The 24367-nt window shown below is 44.9% G+C and overlaps 1 protein-coding gene across 2 annotated transcripts in view; it reads left to right on the top strand.

The window, feature by feature from the left end:
• The window catches only part of cercam (cerebral endothelial cell adhesion molecule), a 116587-nt gene that overhangs the window by 11276 nt on the left and 80944 nt on the right, over positions 1-24367 (top strand). For both annotated transcript variants that reach the window (XM_060841525.1, XM_060841526.1), the window contains exon 3: positions 12061-12178. In XM_060841525.1, coding sequence (XP_060697508.1) covers positions 12061-12178 — 118 coding nt within the window. The remainder of the gene's footprint in view (positions 1-12060; positions 12179-24367) is intronic.

Genomic DNA, 24367 nt, shown 5'->3' with positions numbered 1-24367 from the left:
CTTTAACCAGCAACACATTTTCAGCAATACACAGAATAATCTGATTAATGAACTCACTCCTCCCCCAACTTTCCCAAGCCCCTGGGTGCCTTAGTATATCCTTATGTTCCAACTATGTGAATACACTGGGCCTCAATAGTGATTGGTGATAGGGTTAGTCAGCTGTGGGGGGACATCACGGACTGAGTGCAATCCTCACAGAACATTGAGATGTCCATACTTTCCACCAAGGTTTAACTATCCTAAAGTTTGGAGCAGGAACCCTGGTGGACTTGGTTCTTGTGTCCCGACATTGATTGATGAACTCACTATGGTCTGAGGATCATTCCCATTCCCATTCCCGGTTACTTTGTGCAGGAGACGGCTCACAAATATTGGGATGTTGTTAAAGCCTGAAAACAGACAGGATGTTAATGTTTTCCATGTGTTCTGTAATGTCTGAACAGAAGCAGACTGCATATTTCTGTGCCCTATAGATATTACACAGGCACTTTATCAAAGTGTTTCCCACTTTTTATCATTCTAGACACATTTCTCAACGATCTCAGAGATTTGGGACCAAGTACAGGCAAAACATTTGTACACAAGGATGTGGATGCACTGACAGAGTCAGTGATTGAGAGAGATCTTTTCAAGATGGAGAAGTTGGGTTGATGGATAGTTGAAGAAAAGGTGAATAAAAATGTGTAGGAACAGCAACAACACAGTAGTTAGCACTGCTGCCTCACAGCACCAGGGTCCCAGGTTTGATTCCAGCCTCGGGCGACTGACTGTGCACATTCTCCCCGTGTCTGTATGGGTTTCCTCCCACAGTCCAAAGATGTGCAGGTCAGATGAATTGGCCATGCTAAATTGCCTGTAGTGCTGAGGAATTGGGTCTGGGTGGGTGACTCTTTGGAGGGTTGGGCCAAAGGGCCTGTCCCCACACTGTAGGAAATCTAACCTTAAAAAAAAGGACAAGTGAGATTAAGTTCACTGTGCATGTGGAAGATAAGGATTGCCATTGATAGCTTGGGTTGTCTGGTCTATTTATGCACTACACCAGGATATGTGCAAAAGCTTCTCTTGTGTTAAGGAATGTCCAAAGTTCCATTTGTAGCATGTACTCATTTCTGAGAAATTTCACAATTGATGCCAATTCCCAGTGAAACTTCACACTAATTAATTCACCAGTTTCCCCTGTGTAACTTAACACTTGGCAGCTTAGTTACTCCTCTGTAAACCTGTTTGCTTATTGCTCATGTGTAATCTCATATCTGCTCACTTACTATCCTTATGTGGCTAACATTTGTGTAACCTCACACTTGCTCTCTAACTGCCCTTGTGTATTTTCACATTTGCTCACTAATTAACTCTGTAGAATTTCACACTTGTGCAATGACCGTACTTGTGTAACTTCACACATGCTCAGTAATGGTCCTGGTGTAACCTCAGGCCAAGGGGCTACATTTTTGGAATCTCATGTTCCTTCTGCTGCAGACTCTCCTGCTTGCTCTAATACAATTGTTCTGAATCCTCTTGTGTATTTTCAGATAGGACTGTTGGAATTAAAGTCACAAATTCTCAGAATGGCTGCTTAAATATTTCTGTACATTCCCTGGTGCCCATTCAGACATTGTTTCCAACCATCTTAGCTGTGTTGTGTAATCTCTGTCTTCCTAGCTCCCCAACATAATCTCCAATCAACTCACTTACCTGGCCCTACAACATATCAACTAACTGGCTGTATGAGGAATGTCATTGTTCCCAGTGAGTGTTGTGGGAATAGTTCATGACTAGTCCTTTCTGTTGTCTTTTTTCAACTATCAATTTTTCTTTGAAAATGATGTGTAATTTTACACTGTATTTAACTGATTGTGTTGATTTTAATATGAGTGGTGGTACTTTTCAGAACTGTCATTGTTGGAAACCATTGATACCATAGTGTCTAATTGTTTTTCTTAATTTGTTATGTAATAAAGTCTGCAGAAGTCAGTGCAGTTTAGTGAAGAAATTCTCAAATTGCATTATTTATTGTGCTTCTGTGTGTCAGTACCGCACACTCAAGTAACTAAGCTAGTTACCAAGAGCAATACTGATCTTTCAAGTGGTTTAAATGGGACCATATCACTGTAAGGGAGGGTGGAGTTGAGTTGGGTCAGTTTGGGTTGAATTGAATTTAGTTGGGAAGGGTCAGAGTTGGATTGGATCGGGGTAGAGTTGTGTGGGTTGAGTTGGAATGGAATTAGGTTAAGTGGGATGGTTTAGATTATGTTAGATTGAATTGAGTTGGGTTTGGGTATAGTTGTAATGTGGTAGAATTGGGATAGATAAGTTTGTGTTGTGTAGGGCTGGATTAGGATTGAGTAAGGTTGGAGTGGGGCTATAGTCCAACAGGTTTAATTGGAAGCATGAGCTTTCAAAGCACCGCTCATTCATCAGGTGGTTGTGGAGTACACAATTGTAAGACAGTATTTACAGCAAAAGTTTACAGTGTGATGTAACTGAAATTATACATTGAAAAACACCTTGATTGTTTGTTAAGTCTCTCATCTGTTAGAGTGACCATGATAGTTTCACTTCTTTCATATGTACATCACAAAACATGTTTTAAAAGTTAAATTCTCCGGTTAACTGTAATAAATGGTGTCAGCACAGATAAGATGTTGAGATGTTGAAGGTATTAGCCCCCTGTGTTCCCTGTCTGTGCCATAATGATTAGACTGATTCTAATCTAAAAAGTGAGTTAACAGAGTCTGACATGGATTCATGCAGTTTTTGAGTAAAGTTCAGTGTAACTCCGCAAGTACAAATTCACCCCACAAACATATATGTGTATGTGTGCATGTGGGTTTGTGTGTGTGTGTGTGTCTGGGGTGGGGGGTTGTGAGTGTGAGAGAGAGTGTATATTTGTGTGTGCGATGCAAAGTGGTCTAAGTCTGTGAGAGGGTGCATGTGTGGGTGTGGGAGTGTGCGTGTCTTGGGAGTTTGTGTGAGTGTCTGTGTGCATGTCTGGGTGTATGTGTGTGTGTATAGAAGTGCATGCGCGCGCGTGTGTGTGTGTAGGAGTATTTGTATGTGTGTGTAGTGCAATGGTGGTCACCTGTAATGTGACATGAACCCAAGGTCCCAGTTGAGGCCCTCCCTATGGGTATCGAACTTAGCTATCAGCCTCTGCTCAGCCACTTTTTGCTGCTGCCTGTCCCGAAGTCCACCTTGGAGGTAAGTCACCCAAAGGTCCGAGGTTGAATGTTCTGGACCACTGAAGTGTTCCCCAACTGGGAGGGAACACCCCTGTCTGTTGATTATTGTGCGGTGCCCATTATTCCGTTGTCGTAGCCTTTGCTCGGTTTCCCCAATGTACCATGCCTCCGGGCATCCTTGCCTGCAACGTATAAGATGGACAACGTTGGCTGAGTCACATGAGTACCTGCCACGTACAAGGTGGGAGGTGTCCCCATGCGTAATAGTGGTATCTATGTCCACACTCTGACACGTCTTGCACCAGCTGTTGTGCCAGGGTTGTATGTATAATTCAATGTATAATTTCAGTTACATCACACTGTAAACTTTTGCTATAAATTCTGTGCCTTACAATTGAGCCCTCCACAACCACCTGATGAAAGAGCAGTGCTCCGAAAGCTAGTGCTGCCAATTAAACCTGTTGGACTATAACCTGGTGTTGTGTGATTTTTAACTTTGTCCACCCCAGTCCAACACCGGCATCTTCAAATCAGGAATGGGGTTGGGTTGAGTAGGGTCAACTCAGGATTGGGTTGGGCTGGTTTGGAAACTGGTTTAGTTGGGATAACCTGGCGCATAGTTTGACTTGGATTGAATTAGGGTAGGGTGGTATTAGGGTTGGGTGGGGTTCTGATTGCATTGGATTAGGGTCAGTTCAGCCTGGATTAGGGTAGTGAGTATTGTTGGGTGATAGGCAATGGTCAGGCACTTTAAGAGGGATGGGATAAGTTGATATTGGGGGATTGTACTAAGGTCTGCTCTGGGAATCTCATTGTTTAACTTAAAGCCTAGAAACAGTTTCTTTCTAACAGGTATTTCGAATAGTGCCCTATAGATATTACATCGACTTCTAATGAAAGTATTCACCTTCTGTTGTAGCAGACACAATGCTCACACAGCACAGATGTAAAATGTTTAGGAGGCTTGACAATAAAGGAAATGTACCCCTGTTGTTTACAGAGAACAGTAAAAATGTACCCACATGCAGAGCCGTTCTCTCCCGGATTTAGTTTATTTTTACAGTGAAAAATAATTGGGTGTTTTCTTGAACTCTGACCCAGTATGTTAATGAGCAAGTTTCCACTAAAACAGGACGGAAAGCAGCAGCCACCTTCACACTGACCGTGTCAGTCCCTACACCTGACACTGACCGTGTCGGTCCCTACACCTGACACTGACCGTATCAGTCCCTACACCTGACACTGACCGTCTCGGTCCCTACACCTGAGACTGACCGTATCGGTCCCTACACCTGACACTGACCGTATCGGTCCCTACACCTGACACTGAACGTCTCGGTCCCTACACCTGAGACTGACCGTATCGGTCCCTACGCCTGACACTGACCGTATCGGTCCCTACACCTGACACTGACCGTCTCGGTCCCTACACCTGAGACTGACCGTATCGGTCCCTACGCCTGAGACTGACCGTATCGGTCCCTACACCTGACACTGACCGTATCGGTCTCTACACCTGACACTGACCATATCGGTCCCTATATCGGTCCCTATACCTGACACTGACCATATCGGTCCCTATATCGGTCCCTACACCTGACACTGACCATATCGGCCCCTACACCTGACACTGACCGTATCGGTCCCTACACCTGACACTGACCATATCGGTCCCTACACCTGACACTGACCATATCGGTCTCTACACCTGACACTGACCATATCGGTCCCTATATCGGTCCCTACACCTGACACTGACCATATCGAGCCCTACACCTGACACTGACCGTACCGGTCCCTACACCTGACACACTGACCATATCGGTCCCTATACCGGTCCCTACACCTGACACTGACCGTATCGGTCCCTACACCTGACACTGACCATATCGGTCCCTATACCGGTCCCTACACCTGACACTGACCGTATCGGTCCCTACACCTGACACTGACCATATCGGTCCCTACACCTGACAAAGACCGTATCGGTCCCTACACCTGACACTGACCGTATCGGTCCCTACACGCCTGACACTGACCGTATCGAGCCCTACACCTGACACTGACCGTATTGGTCCCTACACCTGACACTGACCATATCGGTCCCTATACCGGTCCCTACACCTGACACTGACCGTATCGGTCCCTACACCTGACACTGACCATATCGGTCCCTACACCTGACAAAGACCGTATCGGTCCCTACACCTGACACTGACCGTATCGGTCTCTACACCTGACACTGACCATATCGGTCCCTATATCGGTCCCTACACCTGACACTGACCATATCGAGCCCTACACCTGACACTGACCGTACCGGTCCCTACACCTGACACACTGACCATATCGGTCCCTATACCGGTCCCTACACCTGACACTGACCGTATCGGTCCCTACACCTGACACTGACCATATCGGTCCCTATACCGGTCCCTACACCTGACACTGACCGTATCGGTCCCTACACCTGACACTGACCATATCGGTCCCTACACCTGACAAAGACCGTATCGGTCCCTACACCTGACACTGACCGTATCGAGCCCTACACCTGACACTAACCATGTCGGTCCCTACACCTGACACTGACCGTATCGAGCCCTACACCTGACACTGACCGTATCGGTCCCTACACCTGACACTGACCGTATCGAGCCCTACACCTGACACTGACCGTATCGGTCCCTACACCTGACACTGACCGTATCGAGCCCTACACCTGACACTGACCATGTCGGTCCCTACACCTGACACTGACCGTATCGGTCCCTACACCTGACACTGACCGTATCGAGCCCTACACCTGACACTGACCGTATCGGTCCCTACACACGTGACACTGACCATAGCAGTCCCTTCACCTGACACTGACCGTATCGGTCCCTATACCTGACACTGACCGTATCAGTCCCTACACACCTGACACTGACCGTATCGGTCCCTACACCTGACACTGACCGTATCAGTCCCTACACCTGACACTGACCGTATCGGTCCCTACACCTGACACTGACCGTATCAGTCCCTACACCTTACACTGACCGTATCAGTCCCTACACACCTGACACTGACCGTATCAGTCCCTACACCTGACACTGACCGTATCGGTCCCTGCACCTGACACTGACCGTATCGGTCCCTACACCTGACACTGACCTTATCAGTCCGTACACTCGACACTGACCGTGTCGGTCCCTACATCTGACGCTGACTGTGTCGGTCCCTACACCTGACACTGACCATATCAGTCCGTACACTCGACACTGACCGTATCAGTCCCTACACCTGACACTGACCATATCAGTCCGTACACCCGACACTGACCATATCGAGCATTACAACATCTCCTGCATCAGGGAAAACTTATCAATCCTTTCCTTACCTTCAGCTCCCATATTCTGTTTGGAGACCTGTCAAGTTTCACTAACTGAGGTTTGACCCAGTTAACACTCTGTTGCTCACATCATATCCCACACAGATTCCCGTATTCACCCGTTATCCTTTCCCTCTCACAGGTCCACTTGCTTTCCATTTCTGCAGTGACCCATTTGTGAGCACATTCTTCTGTATGGCTAAGTATTGACTGGAATGGCTTTCTGCAGTTGAATGCTAATTGTAGTGGGCAAAAACAATGACTGCAGATGCTGGAAACCAGATTCTGGATTAGTGGTGCTGGAAGAGCACAGCAGTTCAGGCAGCATCCAACGAGCAGCGAAATCGACGTTTCGGGCAAAAGCCCTTCATCAGGAATAAAGGCAGAGAGCCTGAAGCGTGGAGAGATAAGCTAGAGGGGGGTGGGGGTGGGGAGAAAGTAGCATAGAGTACAATGGGTGAGTGGGGGAGGGGATGAAGGTGATAGGTCAGTGAGGAGAGGGTGGAGTGGATAGGTGGAAAAGAGCTAGGCAGGTCTTGTAGTGGCATGTTCCACCATGATATTCAGTGTGACACAGAACTGTATCCCATGAGCAAGTGTGGCACTATGTGAATTGTGCCACACGGAGTACCTTTTTTTTGACCCTGGCACCTGGTGTGTGTGAGTGAGACAGAGAGAGAATGCCCTCACCAGCCTGCATTACAGAACCTTGCGTTCAATTGAATAGGCATGATACCTTAAATGTTATGTCACAGGTAGGCAGGGTGGTTAAGAAGGAGTTTAGCATGTTTGCCTTCTTGCTGAGACCATTGAGTATCGGAGTTGGGATGTCCTGTTGAGGTTGTACAGGACGTTGGTGAGGCCTTTTCTGGAATATTGTGTGCAGTCCTGGCCTCCCTGCCATAGGAAGGATTTTATTAAACTGGAGAGGGTTCAGAAGAGATTTCCCAGGATGTTGCTTGGAATGGAGGGTTTAAGTTATCAGGATAGGCTGGGACCTTTTCTTCAGTGGAGTGTAGGGGGTTGAGGGGCGATCACCTTAGAAATTTATAAAATCACAAGGACTGCAGATAAGTGAATAACAAAGGTCTTTTCCTTAGACTGGGGGAGTTCAAAATGTGGAAGGTGAGGGGAGAAAGATTTAAAAAGGATTCAAGGGGCAGCATTTTTTACACAGAGTGGTTGGTAAGTGGAGTGATGGGTGCACTGCCAGAGGCAGTGATGGGTGCAGGTACAATTACAGGGTTTAAAAGACATTTGGATAAGTTCATGGATAAGAAAGGTTTGGAGGAATACAGACCATATGCTGGCAGGTGGGACTAGTTTAATTGGGGAGTGTGGGCTAGTTGGACCGAAGGTTCTGTTTCCAGGCTGTGTGCCTGTGACTTCAAAGGGCAGCTCATGAAGCCGATATGATTTACTTTCATTCTCCTGCTCATAATCATCATGTTTGCTTCCAAGATTCCCAAGTTTGGACTTATTCCACCAATTTTTGATTACTTCCCACATCTGCAGTGTTTGAAATGAGACACTGGAAGTGAGTTTTGACAGTGTTTATAATTGCCTAGTGCATCCAAGTGTGGACTCTTCACGATTGCCATGGGCAGTATTATTGGGAACAGCTGTAGAACTGTTCCACCTTCCATCGTTTATTGGTATTCAGCGGCTCTGCCTAATCCCTGGATCTGAATGGCAGTGCCCTGGAGATATGGGGCTGATGAAATCCCAGTCAATTGGAGAGGGTGGGGGCGGGAGCGTGAGGCAGTGGGGAAATTGGTGTTGGGACTGTTTTAATTTGTCTTCTAATTATACATTAGCCACAGGGCCCTGGAAAATATGTTCTAAACATTAATGTTTACTTTTGTTGAGCTAAACAAAGACATCAGACAGCTAACAGTTCAAAAGAGCAGAGGGAATTAAAAAACATCCAAAGTTGGCTGGTACCGCAGTGTCTCTCCCCCACCCCCTCATTTTGCCTCTGCATCTGTATTTCTCATTCTCTTTCTGTTCTCTGCAGATGTTTTGTTGGTTTTCTCGACATCTGTCTCTCATTTGTTGTCCCTTTCTCGCTTTCTTATAACCCCGCCCACTGAGGATCATAGGCATTGCTTGGTAGAGAGAGATGTGTTGTACAGAGGGAAACCATGTAGCCCATGTATGCACCAATCTGCAGCCACTAAACTATTCTATTCCCAAATTTCTCCAGCACTTGGCCCACAGCCTGTGTACCTTTGCATTCTAAGTGAGCTCCTCTCTCATCCTTTTTTCCCTCACTATCCTTCGCCTCTCTTTTTAGTCGCTCTCTTGATTGTGAATCCTCTTTCCCCATTTCCCTTACACCTCTTCATCCCCTACACCTTTTCCTACCTCTATTCATTCTCTCTCCATCTCCCTCCCTCCCCCTCCCTTGCTGTGATTATGGTTTGCACCACCCTTGTGTCCCTGCTGTCTCGGTAAGGATGCCAGCATTATTCCAGCACCCGATTCCGTTCACCCACTGCCCTCTCACATACAGCGGGAGAACTGGATTTGCAACATGGTGCCATTGCCGGCACTAGTGTCCCTTTCAAATGACACCTCGGAGCCCTGACTCCTTCAACTCCCTTCCCCTGATCAGCGGAAGGCCGCAGCACTGATTCCTGGCAATCTCTGCAGCCATACTAACCAAGACTGGCTGGGGAGTGAGAAACTGAAGCCAGGGACATAATCACTGTAGACAGTTGGATAGAGATGGAGCCGAGGAGACAGACAGGATACTGAAAGCATGTCTCTTTGTTCTCCTCTCTCCTATTCCCCTCCAAGTTCCTCATTTCACCCACTTTGTCGTTTTACTTTCCCTTCTCTTTCTGTTTGCCCCCTCTCAGTACTGAACTGAAATGTCAGCCTGGGTTAAAAAAGACCATAAGACGTGGGAGCAAAGGTTGGCCATTCTGCCCATTGAGTCTTCTGTACCCATTCATTGAGATCATGGCTGACCTGATAATCCTCAACTCTACTTTCCTGGCTTTACTCCATAGCCCTTAACTCCCCTGACTGATTAAAAATCTGTCCATCTCTGACTTGAATAGACTTCAAATGACACAGCCTCTGTGGTGCTCTGTTGTAATGAATTCCACACCTTCACTACCCTCTGAGAAAATAAATTCCTCCTCATCTCTGTTTTAAATGAGGGAAGAGCAACTTTTTCACACAGAGGGTGGTGTGTGTGTGGAATGAGCTGCCGGAGGAAGTGATGGAGACTGGTACATAGAAAAGTACAGCACAGAACAGGCCCTTTGGCATACAATGTTGTGCCGAGGATTAATCTTCATGTAAAATAAAATAACTTAACCTACGCACCCTTCAATCCATGTGCATGTCCAGCAGTCGCTTAAATGTCCCTAATGACTCTGCTTCCACCATCACTGCTGGCAATTCAATCCCTGCATTCACAACTCTGCGTAAAGACAGTACAATTACAACATTTAGAAAACATTTGGACAGATACATGAATAAGAAAAGTTTAGAGGAATTTGGGCCAAATGCAGGCAAATGGGGCTAGTTCAGTTTAGGAAACCTGGTCAACATGAATGAGTTGGGCCGAATGGCCTGTTTCCATGCTGTGACACTAAGTGAAGGCATGATAGCTAAGTTTGCAGACAACACGAAGATAGATCGGAAGAATGTGTTGAGGGCATAAATAGCTTGGAGATGGAGTAGATACATTGAATGCATGGCAGATGGAGTATAACATGGGAAAATGTGAAGTTGTTCACTTTGTCAGGAAAAAAATGGTATTTCTTAAACAGAGAACAACTGCAGAAATCTGAGGTGTTGAAGGATGTAGGTGTCTCAATGGTTGAGTGACTAAATTTAATCATAGAGACCCAACAGTCTGGAAGCAGGCCATTCAGTCCATTGAGTCCACACCAACCCTCTGAAGAGCCTCCCACCCAGATTAGATTAGATTAGATTACTTACAGTGTGGAAACAGGCCCTTCGGCCCAACAAGTTCACACCGACCCGCCGAAGCGCAACCCACCCATACCCCCTATATTTACCCCTTACCTAACACTATGGGCAATTTAGCATGGCCAATTCACCTGGCCTGCACATCTTAGGACTGTGAGAGGAAACTGGAGCACCCGGAGGAAACCCACACAGACACGGGGAGAATGTGCAAACTCCACACAGTCAGTTACCTTTTAATTTGACAAGAATTGAACATAAAAGTAAGAATGTTATGCTTCAGTTATAAAGGGCATTGTTAAAAACACATCTCAAATAATGTGTGCAATTTTGTTCCCTTTATCTAAGGAGGGATGTAAATATATTGGAGGCAGTTTATTAGATTGACACCTGAAATGAGGAATACTTGGACAGGCTGATCTTGTTTCCTCTCGAGTTTAGAAGGGGAAGGATGATTTGATTGAATGTATCAGATTCTGAATGATCTTGAGAAGGTGAATGTGTGACAGAGTCCAGAACAACGGGGTACTGTATTACAATAAGGGTCAGCTTTTTAGGACTGAAATGAGGAGAATTCTTTTCTGAGTGTTGTGCAACTTTGCAACTCTGCCTCACAAAGTGGTGGGGACAGGATCATTGAATATTTTAAAGGGGGAGGTAGGTAGATTCTTTTTTAATCTGGAGAATCAAAAGTCATCGGTGGGGGGTGGGGAAGGTGAGAATGTGAAATTTGAAACAGGGCAGCTAAGATCTTAAAGAATGGCAGAGTGGATTTGAAAGGCTGCATGTCTTCTGCTCTACACTCATTACCTCTGCAGAGATGTGAAGGGGGGGAGTTTGTGGATGAGGTCAGGGTGGGATTTGAAAACCAGGATAAGAATTATCGAGAGATGCAACACTGGGTCAGGTTCTCCATGCTGATCTACACTGTGATAGGTGAACAGAAGTTTGGTGTATTGGTGACAGAGTTTTAGATGAGTTCACTTTGATGAAGAGCATTTAATTTCCACATCTACCAAAAAGTAGGGCCAGATATGGCTTAGATTTTGGTTAATGTGTACATTTGTTCACGGGACATAGACATCGCTGGGCAGACCAGAATTTATTGTCAATCCCTTGTGAAGTTGTTGGTGAGTTGATCCAGGATGTTCATTCAGTTCCAGTGATATATTTCCAAGTCAGGATGGTATGTGGCTGGGAGGGGAACGAGCAAGTTAGTCATATTCCGCTGTATCAGCCCTTGAACCTCTGGAGGGTAAGGGTCAATGATTTGGAAGGTTCTGTTAAAGGAGCTATGGTATGTTGCTGCAGTGCATCTTGCAGATGGTATACACTCCTGTCACTCATTGGAGGACAGAAAGACTCAATGGGCTGAATGGCCTAATTCTGTTACATTGGAAGCTCTTATTTGGGAAAGAGAGCAAAGGGTCATTCAGGAGACAAGACATGTTCAACCTTTGTATGTGTCCCACTGTTTTATTAACTGAGTGTGAGCATGTTGTTAAACCCCAATTGTTGTTTCTTGTATTTAACATTTCCTTTTCTGCCCTGCAGATCCTATCCAAATGAGTTGGGTCCCAAACACTGGACCCACACCAGATTTGAATACGTAATGAAGCTGAAGCAAGCTGCCCTGAAATCAGCAAGGAAGCAGTGGGCCGATTACATCTTGGTGAGTGGAACTGACAATCCTTTCTTGACAAAGGATAAAGGGTCTCTCTCAAAGGAACAAATGAATCTGGATGTAGGCTTGCTCGCTGAGCTGGAAGGTTCATTTCCAGACGTTTCATCACCCTACTAGGTAATATTTTCAAATGGGCCTCCAGGCAAAACCTCCAGGCCCACTGAAGATGTTTCCTAGTAGGGTGACGAAACGTCTGGAAATGAACCTTCCAGCTCAGTGAGCAACCCTACATCCAGAACCTCAACCTGAACTACAAATCTTCTCAAAACTCACTAAGAACAAATTAATTTTCCAATGACTTCATTGTCCCATGCGCGGCACCTCATTGGAACTTACGAAATTCTTAAAAGGTTAGGCAAGGTTGATGGAGCAAGGAAGACCCCCCCTCCCCTTTTGGGAGGGACACAGAAGACACTGTCTCAGAATAAGAGGTAGGCCATTTTGGAGTGATTCGAAAAGGAATGTTTCCATGCAGAGAGTCATGAATCTCTGAAATTTTCTAATCCTGGAGGCATGTAAGGTTCAGATATTGAGTATGTTCAAGCTAGAGGTCAATAAATTTCTATTGTTAATGACATTAAGGGTCAGTGTGGGAGAAAAGTGTTGAGGTAGATGGTCAACCACAATCTAGGAGCTGGATAAAGGGGCTGAATGGTTTATTGCTCCCAAGTTCCTATATTCCATAGTTCAGAATGTGGTGCTGAAAAAGCACAGCAGGTCAGGCAGCATCCAAGGACCAGGAGATTCGATGTTTCAGGCATAAGCCCTTCATTAGGAATCCTATGAAGGGCGCATGCCCGAAACGTCGACTCTCCTGCTCCCCGAATGCTGCCAGACCTGCTGTGCTTTTCTAGCACCACACTCTCGGCTCTGATCTCCAGCATCTGCAGTCCTCACTCCCTCCTATATTCCATGAACATCTCCCATCTCGGTGTTTAATGTTAGAGTGAAAAGATGTAACCTTTATGAAGGAGCTGGTGGTATAGAAATTTCATGCTGTGCTACAATTGATGAATTGCGCTTTGAAAGGCTAACACTCCCAATCTGTGAGGGAACATGACAGCTGTTGTTTAAGTAATCTTGGCCGGTTCATTCATAATAAAAAAGGAAATTGATCGAAAAACTCAGCATTTGTGTAGAGAGAAACAGAGTTAATGGTTCGAATCTGACATGACTTCTTCAGAATTTTCCTTTGCATGTTTTTCATGTTGATTAAGGGAGGAATGTTGAGCAGATGCTTGGAAAGGCTCTGTACCCTTGAAACCATTAAAATAGGTGGACACACCTTCAGGTGAACCCTTTATCCCAGCAGCACCCCAGGGTTATATCCATCCCAAATCAGTTGACGATGTATGGAACTAGATGCTAACTTTCATAACCTGCAGAATGCAGCACAAAGTATTTGAGCTGCCTTCCCATCAAACAGTGTCCCAGCAAATTCTCTTCCTTTATCTTTAACCAACACACCTCCATAGCAGGTGGGACTTGAACTTTGAGCGCAGAGGTAGGGACACTACCTCTGTGCCACAATAACCTGCTCAGATGTTTGTTGTATTCTTTTGGAATTACTTAAATACACCACTGAACCAAATTAAAGGGTGATAGGGTGTTAAACGCATGTAGTGTTTCTATTTTTTAAAAATCCCAAGTCATAGAGTCACAGAGATGTACAGCACGGAAACAGACCCTTCGGTCCAACCTGTCCATGCCGACCAGATATCCCAACCCAATCTAGTTCCAATTGCCAGCATTTAACCCAGATCCCTCTAAACCCTTCCTATTCATATAGATGCCTTTTAAATGTTGCAATTGTACCAGCTGCACCAGATCATTCCATACACGCACCACCCTCTATGTGGAAACGTTGCCACTTAAATCCCTTTTAAATCTTTCCCTTCTCATGTAAAACCTATACCCTCTAGTTTTGGAATCCCCAACCCTGGGAAAATACCTGAGCCTATCCATGCCCCTTATGATTTTGTAGACCTCTATAAAGTCATCCCTTAGCTTCCAATGCTCAAGTCAAAACAGCCCCAGCCTATTCAGCCTCCCGTATAGCTAAAAGCTTCCAACTCTGAGCAGCATCTTTGTAAATCCACCTTTGTTATTCCATCTATCCATTCCCCCCTCCCCCCTGACCTATCCCCTTCATCCCCACCCTCACTCACCTATTGTACTCTATGCTACTTTCTCCCCACCCCTCACCCTCCTCTCATTTATCTCTCCACCCTTCAGACACTCTGTCTGTATTCCCAATGAAGGGCTTTTGCCTAAAATATCGATTTCCCTGCTCCTCGGATACTGCCTGAACTGCTGTGCTTTTCCAGCACCACTCTAATCCAGAATCTGGTTTCCAGTATCTGCAGTCATTGTTTTTACCTAAGTCCATTCTGAACCCTGTCTAGCTTAACAGCATCTTTCGTACAGTAGGGAGGCCGGAATTGAATGCAGTATTCCAAAAGTGGTCTAACCAATGTCCTGTACAACCACAACATGATCTCCCAACTCCTGTGCTCAATACTCTGACCAATAAAGGAAAGTATACCAAATGCCTTCTTCACTATCCTATCTACTTGCAACTCCATTTTCAAGGAGCTATGAACCTGCCCTCCAAGGTCTCTTTGTTTGGCAATACTCCCCAGCATCTTACCATGAAGTGTGTAAGTTCTGCCTTGCTTTGCCTTTCCAAACTGCAACACCTCACATTTATCTAAATTGCCTTCCATTTGCCACTCCAGTTTTGGACTGGAGGCCCATGACCAGTGATGTTCCACAGCGACTGGTGCTGAGCCCACTGTTGTTTGTCGTTTATGTAAATTATTTGGGTGAGTACATAAGAGGTGAGGTTAGTAAGTTTGTGGATGTCACCAAGATTGGTAGTACAGTGGACAGTGAAGAAGGTTATCTAAGATTACAAAGAGATCTTGATCAGTTGGGTCAATGGGCTGAAGATGTACAGCACGGAAACAGACCCTTCGGTCCAACCTGTCCATGCCGACCAGATATCCCAACCCAATCTAGTTCCAATTGCCAGCATTTAACCCAGATCCCTCTAAACCTTTCCGATTCATATAATGCCTTTTAAATGTGGCAAAGGGGCAGATTTGGAATTTAATTTGGACAAATGTGAGATATTGCAGTTTGGTAAAATAAACAAGGACATGACTTATATAGTTAATGGTGAGGCCCTGGATAATGTTGTAAAACATAGGGACCTAGGGGTTCAGGTAAGTAATTATTTGAAACTTGTGACATACATAGACAGGGTGGTTAAGAAGGTGTTTAGCACGCTTGCCTTCATTGCTCAGACCTTTGAGTATAGGAGTTGAGAAGTCATGTTGAGGTTGTACAGGACATTGGTGAGGCCTCTTCTGGAATACTGTGTACAGTTTTGGTCTCCCTGTCATAGGAAGAATATTATTATATTGCCGGGAATGGAGGGTTTGAGTTATAAAAATAAGCTAGAGAGGCCTGGACTTTTTTCACCGTGGTGTAGGAGGTTGAGGGGTGACCTTATAGAAGACTATAAAATCCTGAGAGGCATGGATAAGGTGAATAGCAAGGTCTTTTCCCTAAGGTGGGGGACTTCAAAACTAGAGGACATATTTTTAAGGTGGGAGGAGAAACATTTTAAAATTGAGGGGCAACTTCTTTATACAGAGAATGGTTGGTGTGTGGATTGAACTGCCAGAGGAAGTGGTGGATGCAGATACAGTTACAACACTTAAAATACTTTTGGCTAGAGGCTTTGGATTAGGGTGGCTCAGTGGTTAGTATTGCTACCCATAGCGCCAGGGACCTGGGTTCAATTCCACCCTTGAGCGACTGTGTGGAGTTTGCATATTCTCCCCACATCTGTATGGGTATCCTCCCACTGCCCAAAGATGTGCCGATTAGGTGGATTGGCCATGGGATGGGGTGGATCTGGGTGGGATATTCTTCAAAGGGTTGGCATGGGCTGAATGGCCTGCTCCCACAGTTTAGGGATTCTATGATTCTAAGTACATGGATAGGAAAAGTTTGAAGTGATGTGGGCCAAATACGAACAAGTGGGTCTGGTTTAGTTTGAGAACGTGGAGTAGTTGGACTAAATTTATTTGATTAATGAAAATTTAGCTACTATAATCCCCGGATTAAAAAGCATTTTCTTTGCATCAATTTTTTCATGCTGTGTTACTTCTTACTGCACTGCACTTGGAACAGTACTGAGCGGGAATGGCCCTGAAACCCATCAGATCGACACTGCCAATAATTCTCATTCACTGTAAAAACCAGCACCACAACTTTGGTTCAACTGGACAACTAGTTAATCAAATAAAGCAGCCCCTTAAAATGATACAACCACTAAGTATTAAATCTCAAAGGAAACATAATAACTTGGACAAAAACATGCTAAAGGAGATGCTACATTCCTGCCTGTGTGATGCCCACTGGTTGTAGAAAGCCTGAGGTCTGTTAGCGAACGCTGCTCGCTCTGTCTGTAAGGACACCTCAGGACAGAGGTAACCGTGAAAGAGAGGTGGGCAGTGGGGAATGATGAGCCCCCTCCACAGCCTGCTGCATGGACTCGTTAATGCAGTCCCACCACCCCCATTGGCCAGGCTCTTGGGGAGATCCACTGATCTGCCTGGCTACCCAAAGGTCAGGAGACTGGAGCTAAAGTGCAAACAAAATGTAAGTAGGCCCCTCAAGTAAATAATATGGAGCCCTCTTGTGGTGCAGTGGTAGTGTCCCTACTCCTGGACTGAGAGACCCAGATTCAAGTCCCACCTGTTACGTGTCATAACATCTCTGAACAAGTTGATAAGAAAATAGATTTAAAACCAGTAGCAATGGCCTTATGCATCCCATATCGTCACAGCTCGTGGGCTCCTCAAGGCTGCAACAAAAGCCTGTGAGTTCATGAACATTCCAGGCCTCTGCTTGTAAGAGACTGTCACACACAGAAAGAAGGAAAATGTGCAAACTCCACAGAGACAGCCAAGGCTGGAATTGAACTCAGGTCCCTCGCATTGTGAGGCAGCAGTGCAAACTACTGACCCCCACCCCACTGAAGCTGATGGGTGGGATGTCAATGAAACAGGCTGCCTTGTCCTGGATAGTGTCAAGCTTCTTGTGTCATACTGGAGCTGCACTCATTTAGGTAAATGAAGAGTTTTCTAGCACATTCCTGGCTGAGATGAGAACAAAAAAAATCAGAGTGTTGTGAATGTTTGGAATTCTCTACCCCAGAAGACTGTGCATACTATTTCAATTAACCAAGTGAAACTAAATCAAACCAAATTAAAAGAGGTCCTTAATAGGGCAATGTAACAAAGAGAATGAGTTTCTTGCTCTCTTCTCTGTAAAGATTACGACAGTGGTTAGCACTGCTGCCAGGGATCCGGGTCCTCTACATTAAAGATTACTATTCCCTTTTGTTTTTGTTTTGTGACATGAAGCTCTCGAATCCCGCTCTCCCCCCAACCTTCCCCCTCTGTTCATCTGGCTCCTGCCTGTCTTTCCTGACAATTTAAAACCTGCGTCCTTTCCACCTCCCCCTTCACTTCCAAGGAAGAATCATACTGGGCATGAAGTGTTAAAGGTTTCTCTCTCAACAGATGATGCCTGACCTCCTCCAGCAATTTTAATTCTTATCTCCGGCATCCACAGCATTTTGCTTGTGTTCAAGCTTTAGGCCTTCCTTTATGAATCAAAAAGGAATGAATTGGTTTTTATATGTGTAGTTCAGGGGATCGATAGGTACAGCTTGCTGAAATGGAGTACTTATGTAAGAAAAATGAACCTAAAAAGCTACTGTAACATTAGCTCTTATTCGTAGAGAGCTGGAATATAAAAGGGAAGGAAAGTTTACCACAATTTACCGGATCACCAATTTTCATTTTATCTGCAAACTTACAGATTTTGATTTCTGCCATTCTGTCCCTTGAAGTAGTGGCCTCAATGCAGCAATGTTTATGTAATCTCCCATATCATAGAAAACTGGGCGTGGATATTGTGATATTGAAGAATCCAACAAACATTTATTGCAATGTTCTCTTATGTTCAGACATTACATTCCTCAGGCACACAAGTGTCTGGGCTAATATTAAGCGATTAGCTTACAACAGAGGTGCATGCTTCTTATACTGTGTCATGCTGCTTGTGATCTGAGGTAAGATGGAGTATGAGCTCTTAGAGTCATAGAGACGTACAGCATGGAAACAGACCCTTCGGTCCAACCCGTCCATGCCTACCAGATATCCCAACCCAATCTCGTCCCACCTGCTAGCACCCGGTCCAAATCCCTCCAAACTCTTCCTATTCAAATACCCATCCAAATGACTCTGAAATATTGCAATTGTACCAGCCTCTACTAATTCCTCTGGCAGCTCATTCAATACACGTACCACCCTCTGGTGAAAACGTTGCCCCTTAGGTCTCTTTTATATCTTTCCTCTCTCACCCTAAACCTATGCCCTCTAGTTCTGGACTCCCCAACCCCAGGGAAAAGACCTTGCCTATTTATCCTATCCATGACCCTCATAATTTTGTAAACCTCTATAAGGTCACTCCTCAGCCTCCGACGCTCCAGGGAAAACAGCCCCACCCTATTCAAACTCTCCCTATAGCTCAAATCCTCCAACCCTGGCAACATCCTTGTAAATCTTTTCTGAACCCTTTCAAGTTTCACAACATCTTTCCAATAGGAAAGAGACCAGAATTGCATGCAATATTCCAACAGTGGCCTAACCAATGTCCTGTACAGTTGCAACATGACCTCCTAACTCCTGTACTCAATCCTCTGACCAATAAAGGAAAGCATACCAAACACCTTCTTCACTATCCTATCTACCTGCAACTCTACTTTCAAGGAGCTATGAACCTGCACTCCAAGGTCTCTTTGTTCAGCAACACTCTCTAGGACCTTACCATTAAGTGTATAAGTCCTGCTAAGATTTGCTTTCCAAAAATGCAGCACCTCACATTTATCTGAATTAAACTCCAACTGCCACTTCTCAGCCCATTGGCCTATCTGGTCAAGATCCTGTTGTAATCTGAGGTAACCCTCTTCACTGTCCACTACACCTCCAATTTTGGTGTCATCTGCAAACTTACTAAGTGCACCTCTTATGCTCGCATCCAAATCATTTATGTAAATGACAAAAAGTAGAGGACCCAGCACTGATCCTTGTGGCACTCCACTGGTCACAGGTCTCCAGTCTGAAAAGCAATCCTCCACCACCACCCTCTGTCTTCTACCTTTGAGCCAGTTCTGTATCCAAATGGCTAGTTCTCCCTGTATTCCATGAGATCTAACCTTGCTAACCAGTCTCCCATGGGGAACCTTGTCGAACGTCTTACTGAAGTCCATATCGATCACATCCACCGCTCTGCCCTCATCAATCTTCTTTGTTACTACTTCAAAAAAACTCAATCAAGTTTGTGAGACATGGTTTTCCACGCACTTCATTTCTTCAAGGTTACATCTTCTGATACATCATGATATAATTAAAGGTGTAGTGATGTGGGACATAACAGAACATGTTCAAGCTCCATTCTCAAATCTTATTGGATAATGTAGGCTAAAACGTCAGTGCATTATGCATTATCGACACCACCACAACCTGCAAATTTCCCTCACCTCTCTAATCCTCTCACCTTACTGACCTGGGACTAAATCACCATTCCTTACAGTTACTGAGTCAAATCATGGAACCCTCCCACCCTCCCTGACTGCACTGTGGTTGACCCTTCACTAGATGGCATGCATGGTTCTGGAAGATGACGTACCACCACCTACCCAAGGGCAATTAAGGATGGACAATAAATTGGAACACTTAAATCCCATGAATGCATCAAGAAACAGACATAGTTAGTCATAAAAATGATGTAGTGTCTAAATATCCTACAACCTCTCTCAAACAACAAACACACTGCTGCTGTTACTGTTCCACCTTAAACTACAACACAATCTCCATGTGCCAGTAACAACAAGCATTGATTTTCCACTCAGTGTAATTTTGAACAGATTACTAACATGCAGACCACAAAAATCAAGGTTAACATTTGTTGCTATCAATGAGCATCAAGAGCAATGAAGGGCTAAGGTTTGCTTGGCAAGAAATTAATCGATTCCAAATCACTCCTGCCCATGAGCCCCAGAAATTGGTTTACATTTTCCCAATTGAGAAACATCTACACATCTACATTATTGGCTTCTGACAGATGTTGGACTGCTCCAGTTTCAATTTTGCCATGTCGAGTATATTTAGATGCAAGCAAGAGCCAAGTTCCACAATCCTCTTGTGTTTTGGCTATGAGAAGCCGTCAAGAATCCAAGGACTTTCAGGCTGAAAAAATCAAACAACTCCTGAGCACACAGTACACCACATCAGTCAGTACAATGCAAGTGACGACAAGCCACAGACTCCGCGCAGTGCAGAAAGAAGCCATTTGGCCCATCGAATCTGCACCAACCCTCTGTAGAGCATCCCACCCCATCCCTGTAAGCCCATGTTTACCATAGTTAACCCACCGAGCTTGCACATCCCTGAACACAATGGGACAATTGAGCATGGCCAGTCCACCTCATCTGCACGTTTACAAATGTATGAGACCTTGAGACTGTAGTTCCAATGAGACTGCTTTTCTGCCTCACGTTGGGTCCCTTTGCTGAACTTTGTTGCTCAGGTCCAAGTAGACTTTTATTTCCATTACTTGAGGAGTTAGACATCAACAACACCAGGTTATAGGCCAACAGGTCTATTTGGAAGCACTAGCTTTCGGAGCGCTGCTCCTTCATCAGGTGGTTGTGGACAATAAGATTGTACGCACCCCAGTCCAACACTGGCCTCTCCAAATCTTGAGGAGTTAGGGAATAGATCATTTCCTTGCAGCACCTCCACCTTCAAATATTAATCACGAGCGAAATGTTTAGTACATGCAATACCTGATCTAAATTATTCCATCAAATATCCAGATATTGCAATGTATATGCAGCACAGAAACAGGCCATTTAGCGCCCGGTGCATGCTGGTCCTTATACAAATATATGAATTAGGAGGAGTAAGCCACTCAGCCCCTTGTTTGACATGATCATGGCCTATCTGATTACCTCTGATAACCTTTCAACCCTTGCTACTTGAGAACTTATCTCCCTCAGTCTTAAAAACATTTAAAGATTCTTACCTCCACCACTTTTTGAGGACGTCCCTAATCTCATCAACATACCCTTCTCTCCTTTTTCTCTGAAGTACATAGCTCTTCCCTTTGCTTTGAGTTAAATATATCTCAGTTGAGTGTTGCACAGGTGAAAGGTAGAGAAGAGACCCTCCTTCTTTGCTTCTTCACTCCATCCCCGATCTGGTGGTACTTGTTGAGTAAAGCAATCCCACCACGGTTCTATCACCATGCCCAGCAGAACCTTCCATGAAGTCAACAAGAAAGGAGGGACCAGGAATCTGGCATGTCCTACCGATCGACAGCTTGCCAGTCAGATGGGATTCCCTACAACACACCTAATTGGTTGCTTGGAGTCACTGGCCATGCTGATTTACAGGCTCCACAGCCAAGGATTGCTGGCGTTCTGGTCAGTGAACCTCAGGAACCACCCCCCGGCCCCCAACATCATGGACCCCAGTGCTTTGCAGCTTGTACACCCCATCTCTCGGAGGCTGGAGCCAGGTACCATTTAGGGTTCAGGTTTCCAATGCTGTTGACACTCTTTGAAACAGTGTTAGACCTTTGGGAGGACTGTACTCCCTTTTATCTATGTGGTTTGATGCGGCATTATGAGTTTGGGTTTGTGACAGACTGGTCAAGGAGACATCAAAGCCAAGAACTGTCATCAGGCTCGGACTTCAAATTAACACCATTTATTACACATTAATATTGGATGCAGTTACATGGTAACCTTAGATATATCAGGCTCTAATTTTTAATGACATTATATAAAAACTTATCTTTTATCTCCACCCCTTCATATCCATGCTGTTGTGTTTATTTGTATGGAGGGGTGATTTATAAGCAAAGGCTACCTAGATTTAGACCCCAGTTTAGGAGATTAAGAGCTGATCTCATTGAGACATCTGGGATCTTTAAAAGGTGGACAGGAAGGAAGGACCAGGAGTCTGGCATGTCCTGCCTATCGACAGCTCGCCAGTTAAATGGGATTTTACTCCCCTATAACACACCAGATTGGTTGCTTGGAGTCACTGGCCATGCTGATTTACAGGGTAAATGCTGAGAGGGTGATATCCCCCCCAGGTCTGGCCCTGGTCTAGGACCAGAGGGCACAGTCTCAGAGAAAAGGGGCGCCAATTTAAGGCTGAGATGAAGAGGAATTTCTTCTCTCAGAGGGTGAGTCTTTGGATCTCTTGGCGACAGAGAGCCCTGGGGCCATGTCCTTGTGTATATTTAAGGCTGAGACAGACAGATAGCTTCTTGATCAGTAGAGGAATCAAAAATCATGGACAAAGAGCAGGAACGTGGGCATGAGTATTGGATCAATCATGATGCAAATGAATGGTGAAGCAGAACTGAACATCCCCCTCCTTTTCCTATTTCTTATGGTCTGGTCTGGTGCCGAGATTGGGACTAGATTATTGCAAACTTCTTTCACTCTGTTCAGTTTATACTCAGTGATGGGCAGCGCCGTGACATCATCACCAAGTTGCTCCAGGGTCCTGATGAAAATGTGTTGCTGGAAAAGCGCAGCAGGTCAGGCAGCATCCAAGGAGCAGGAGCATCGACATTTCGGGCATGAGCCCTTCTTCAGGAATCAGCAATTCCTGAAGAAGGGCTCATGCTCGAAACGTCGATGCTCCTGCTCCTTGGATGCTGCCTGACCTGCTGCGCTTTTCCAGCAACACATTTTCAGCTCTGATCTTCAGCATCTGCAGTCCTCACTTTCTCCCAGGGTCCTGAAGGCCTTTCACAACAAACTCTGGCGAATATATTGGGTAAAATAATACGTTGCTGATCAAAGCAGGAGGGAAGGTACAGTGCAAGTATGTAATGAAGGTTAAGTAGCAGCAATTACTTTTGGAGATGTACTTGAGTTCAGTTTGAATATTCGTTACTTGTTTGTTTTTTGACACTAAGATGGCCACGTTCACTATCTGGGGTGTTGCCGAGGGTCCAGTGGGTATGAAGCTGACTGCTAAGTCATGTTAATTAGATAATTGACTTTCTTCGTTCACTGTAGATCTGTGGCACCAGTAATGTGATACACAGCACAAAAGCAGCCCGTCATCAACACCATAACAAGCAAAGAGAATGCTAAAGAAACTCAGCAGGTCTGGCAACACCTGTGGAGAGAGAAAGTGAGTTTTTTATTTCAATTCTGGTATGATTCTTCTTCAGATTCTGAAAGATAGTCATATTGGACTTGAAAGTTTAACTCTGCTTCTCTCCTCACAGACACTGTCGGACCTGCTGAGTTTTTCCAGCATTCTCTCTGTTTCAGATTTCCCAGGAAGTGCTGTATTTTACTTTTCAGCAACACCAGAAGGCAGGCACTAGCTGATGAACATTTTAAGTGCCAAACTTCAAGGAATTGTACAAAAGGAAAGAACTTTCATTATTTCATGTAGAAACCTGGGATTTACCAAATCCTCTCAGACTGACCTTGGAATATAGGAAATGGGAGCAATACAGAGAAGACCAAACAGCCCATTCACCATTCTATCTCAAAGCTATTTCTCTGCCTTATCTTCACTTTACTACTTTAATCCTTTAGTATCCAAAAAAAAGCATTCTTATACAGTAGTGTTGTGCTCTAAAATGGAGAGGCAGTTCAGATATAAATCTATCTTGGTCACTGAATAATGCATTTGCAGAATAGCCTTGCCTCTGGTATTAGAGCCACGTGAAACCTGTTGGTTTTCAAAATTAAATTACCCTGCAGCCACTCCAAGCACTTGTCATTGGCACCAGAAAGTTACTCTTTGCCCCTCATTTATTAGCTGTTTGTCTGAGTCAGTCCCAATGAGTGAGGAAGCAATTTAAATGCTCACTCATTAAAATAAACCAGTTCTAATAAACATCGAAGGAGCAATTGGAAAACCACTTAAATCAGATCACCATCATTCATATAATGCACTGGAAATGAGATTAGGATCTGCAGCCAAAATGAACTCTGACTATGATTTAAACCTTGATTCTCGGAATGCTTGAGCTGAAATCCCTTATGAG

This window comes from Hemiscyllium ocellatum, chromosome 21 (assembly GCF_020745735.1).
Source record: "Hemiscyllium ocellatum isolate sHemOce1 chromosome 21, sHemOce1.pat.X.cur, whole genome shotgun sequence".
NCBI lineage: Eukaryota > Metazoa > Chordata > Chondrichthyes > Orectolobiformes > Hemiscylliidae > Hemiscyllium > Hemiscyllium ocellatum.
This window is presented reverse-complemented; position numbering and strand designations above follow the sequence as displayed.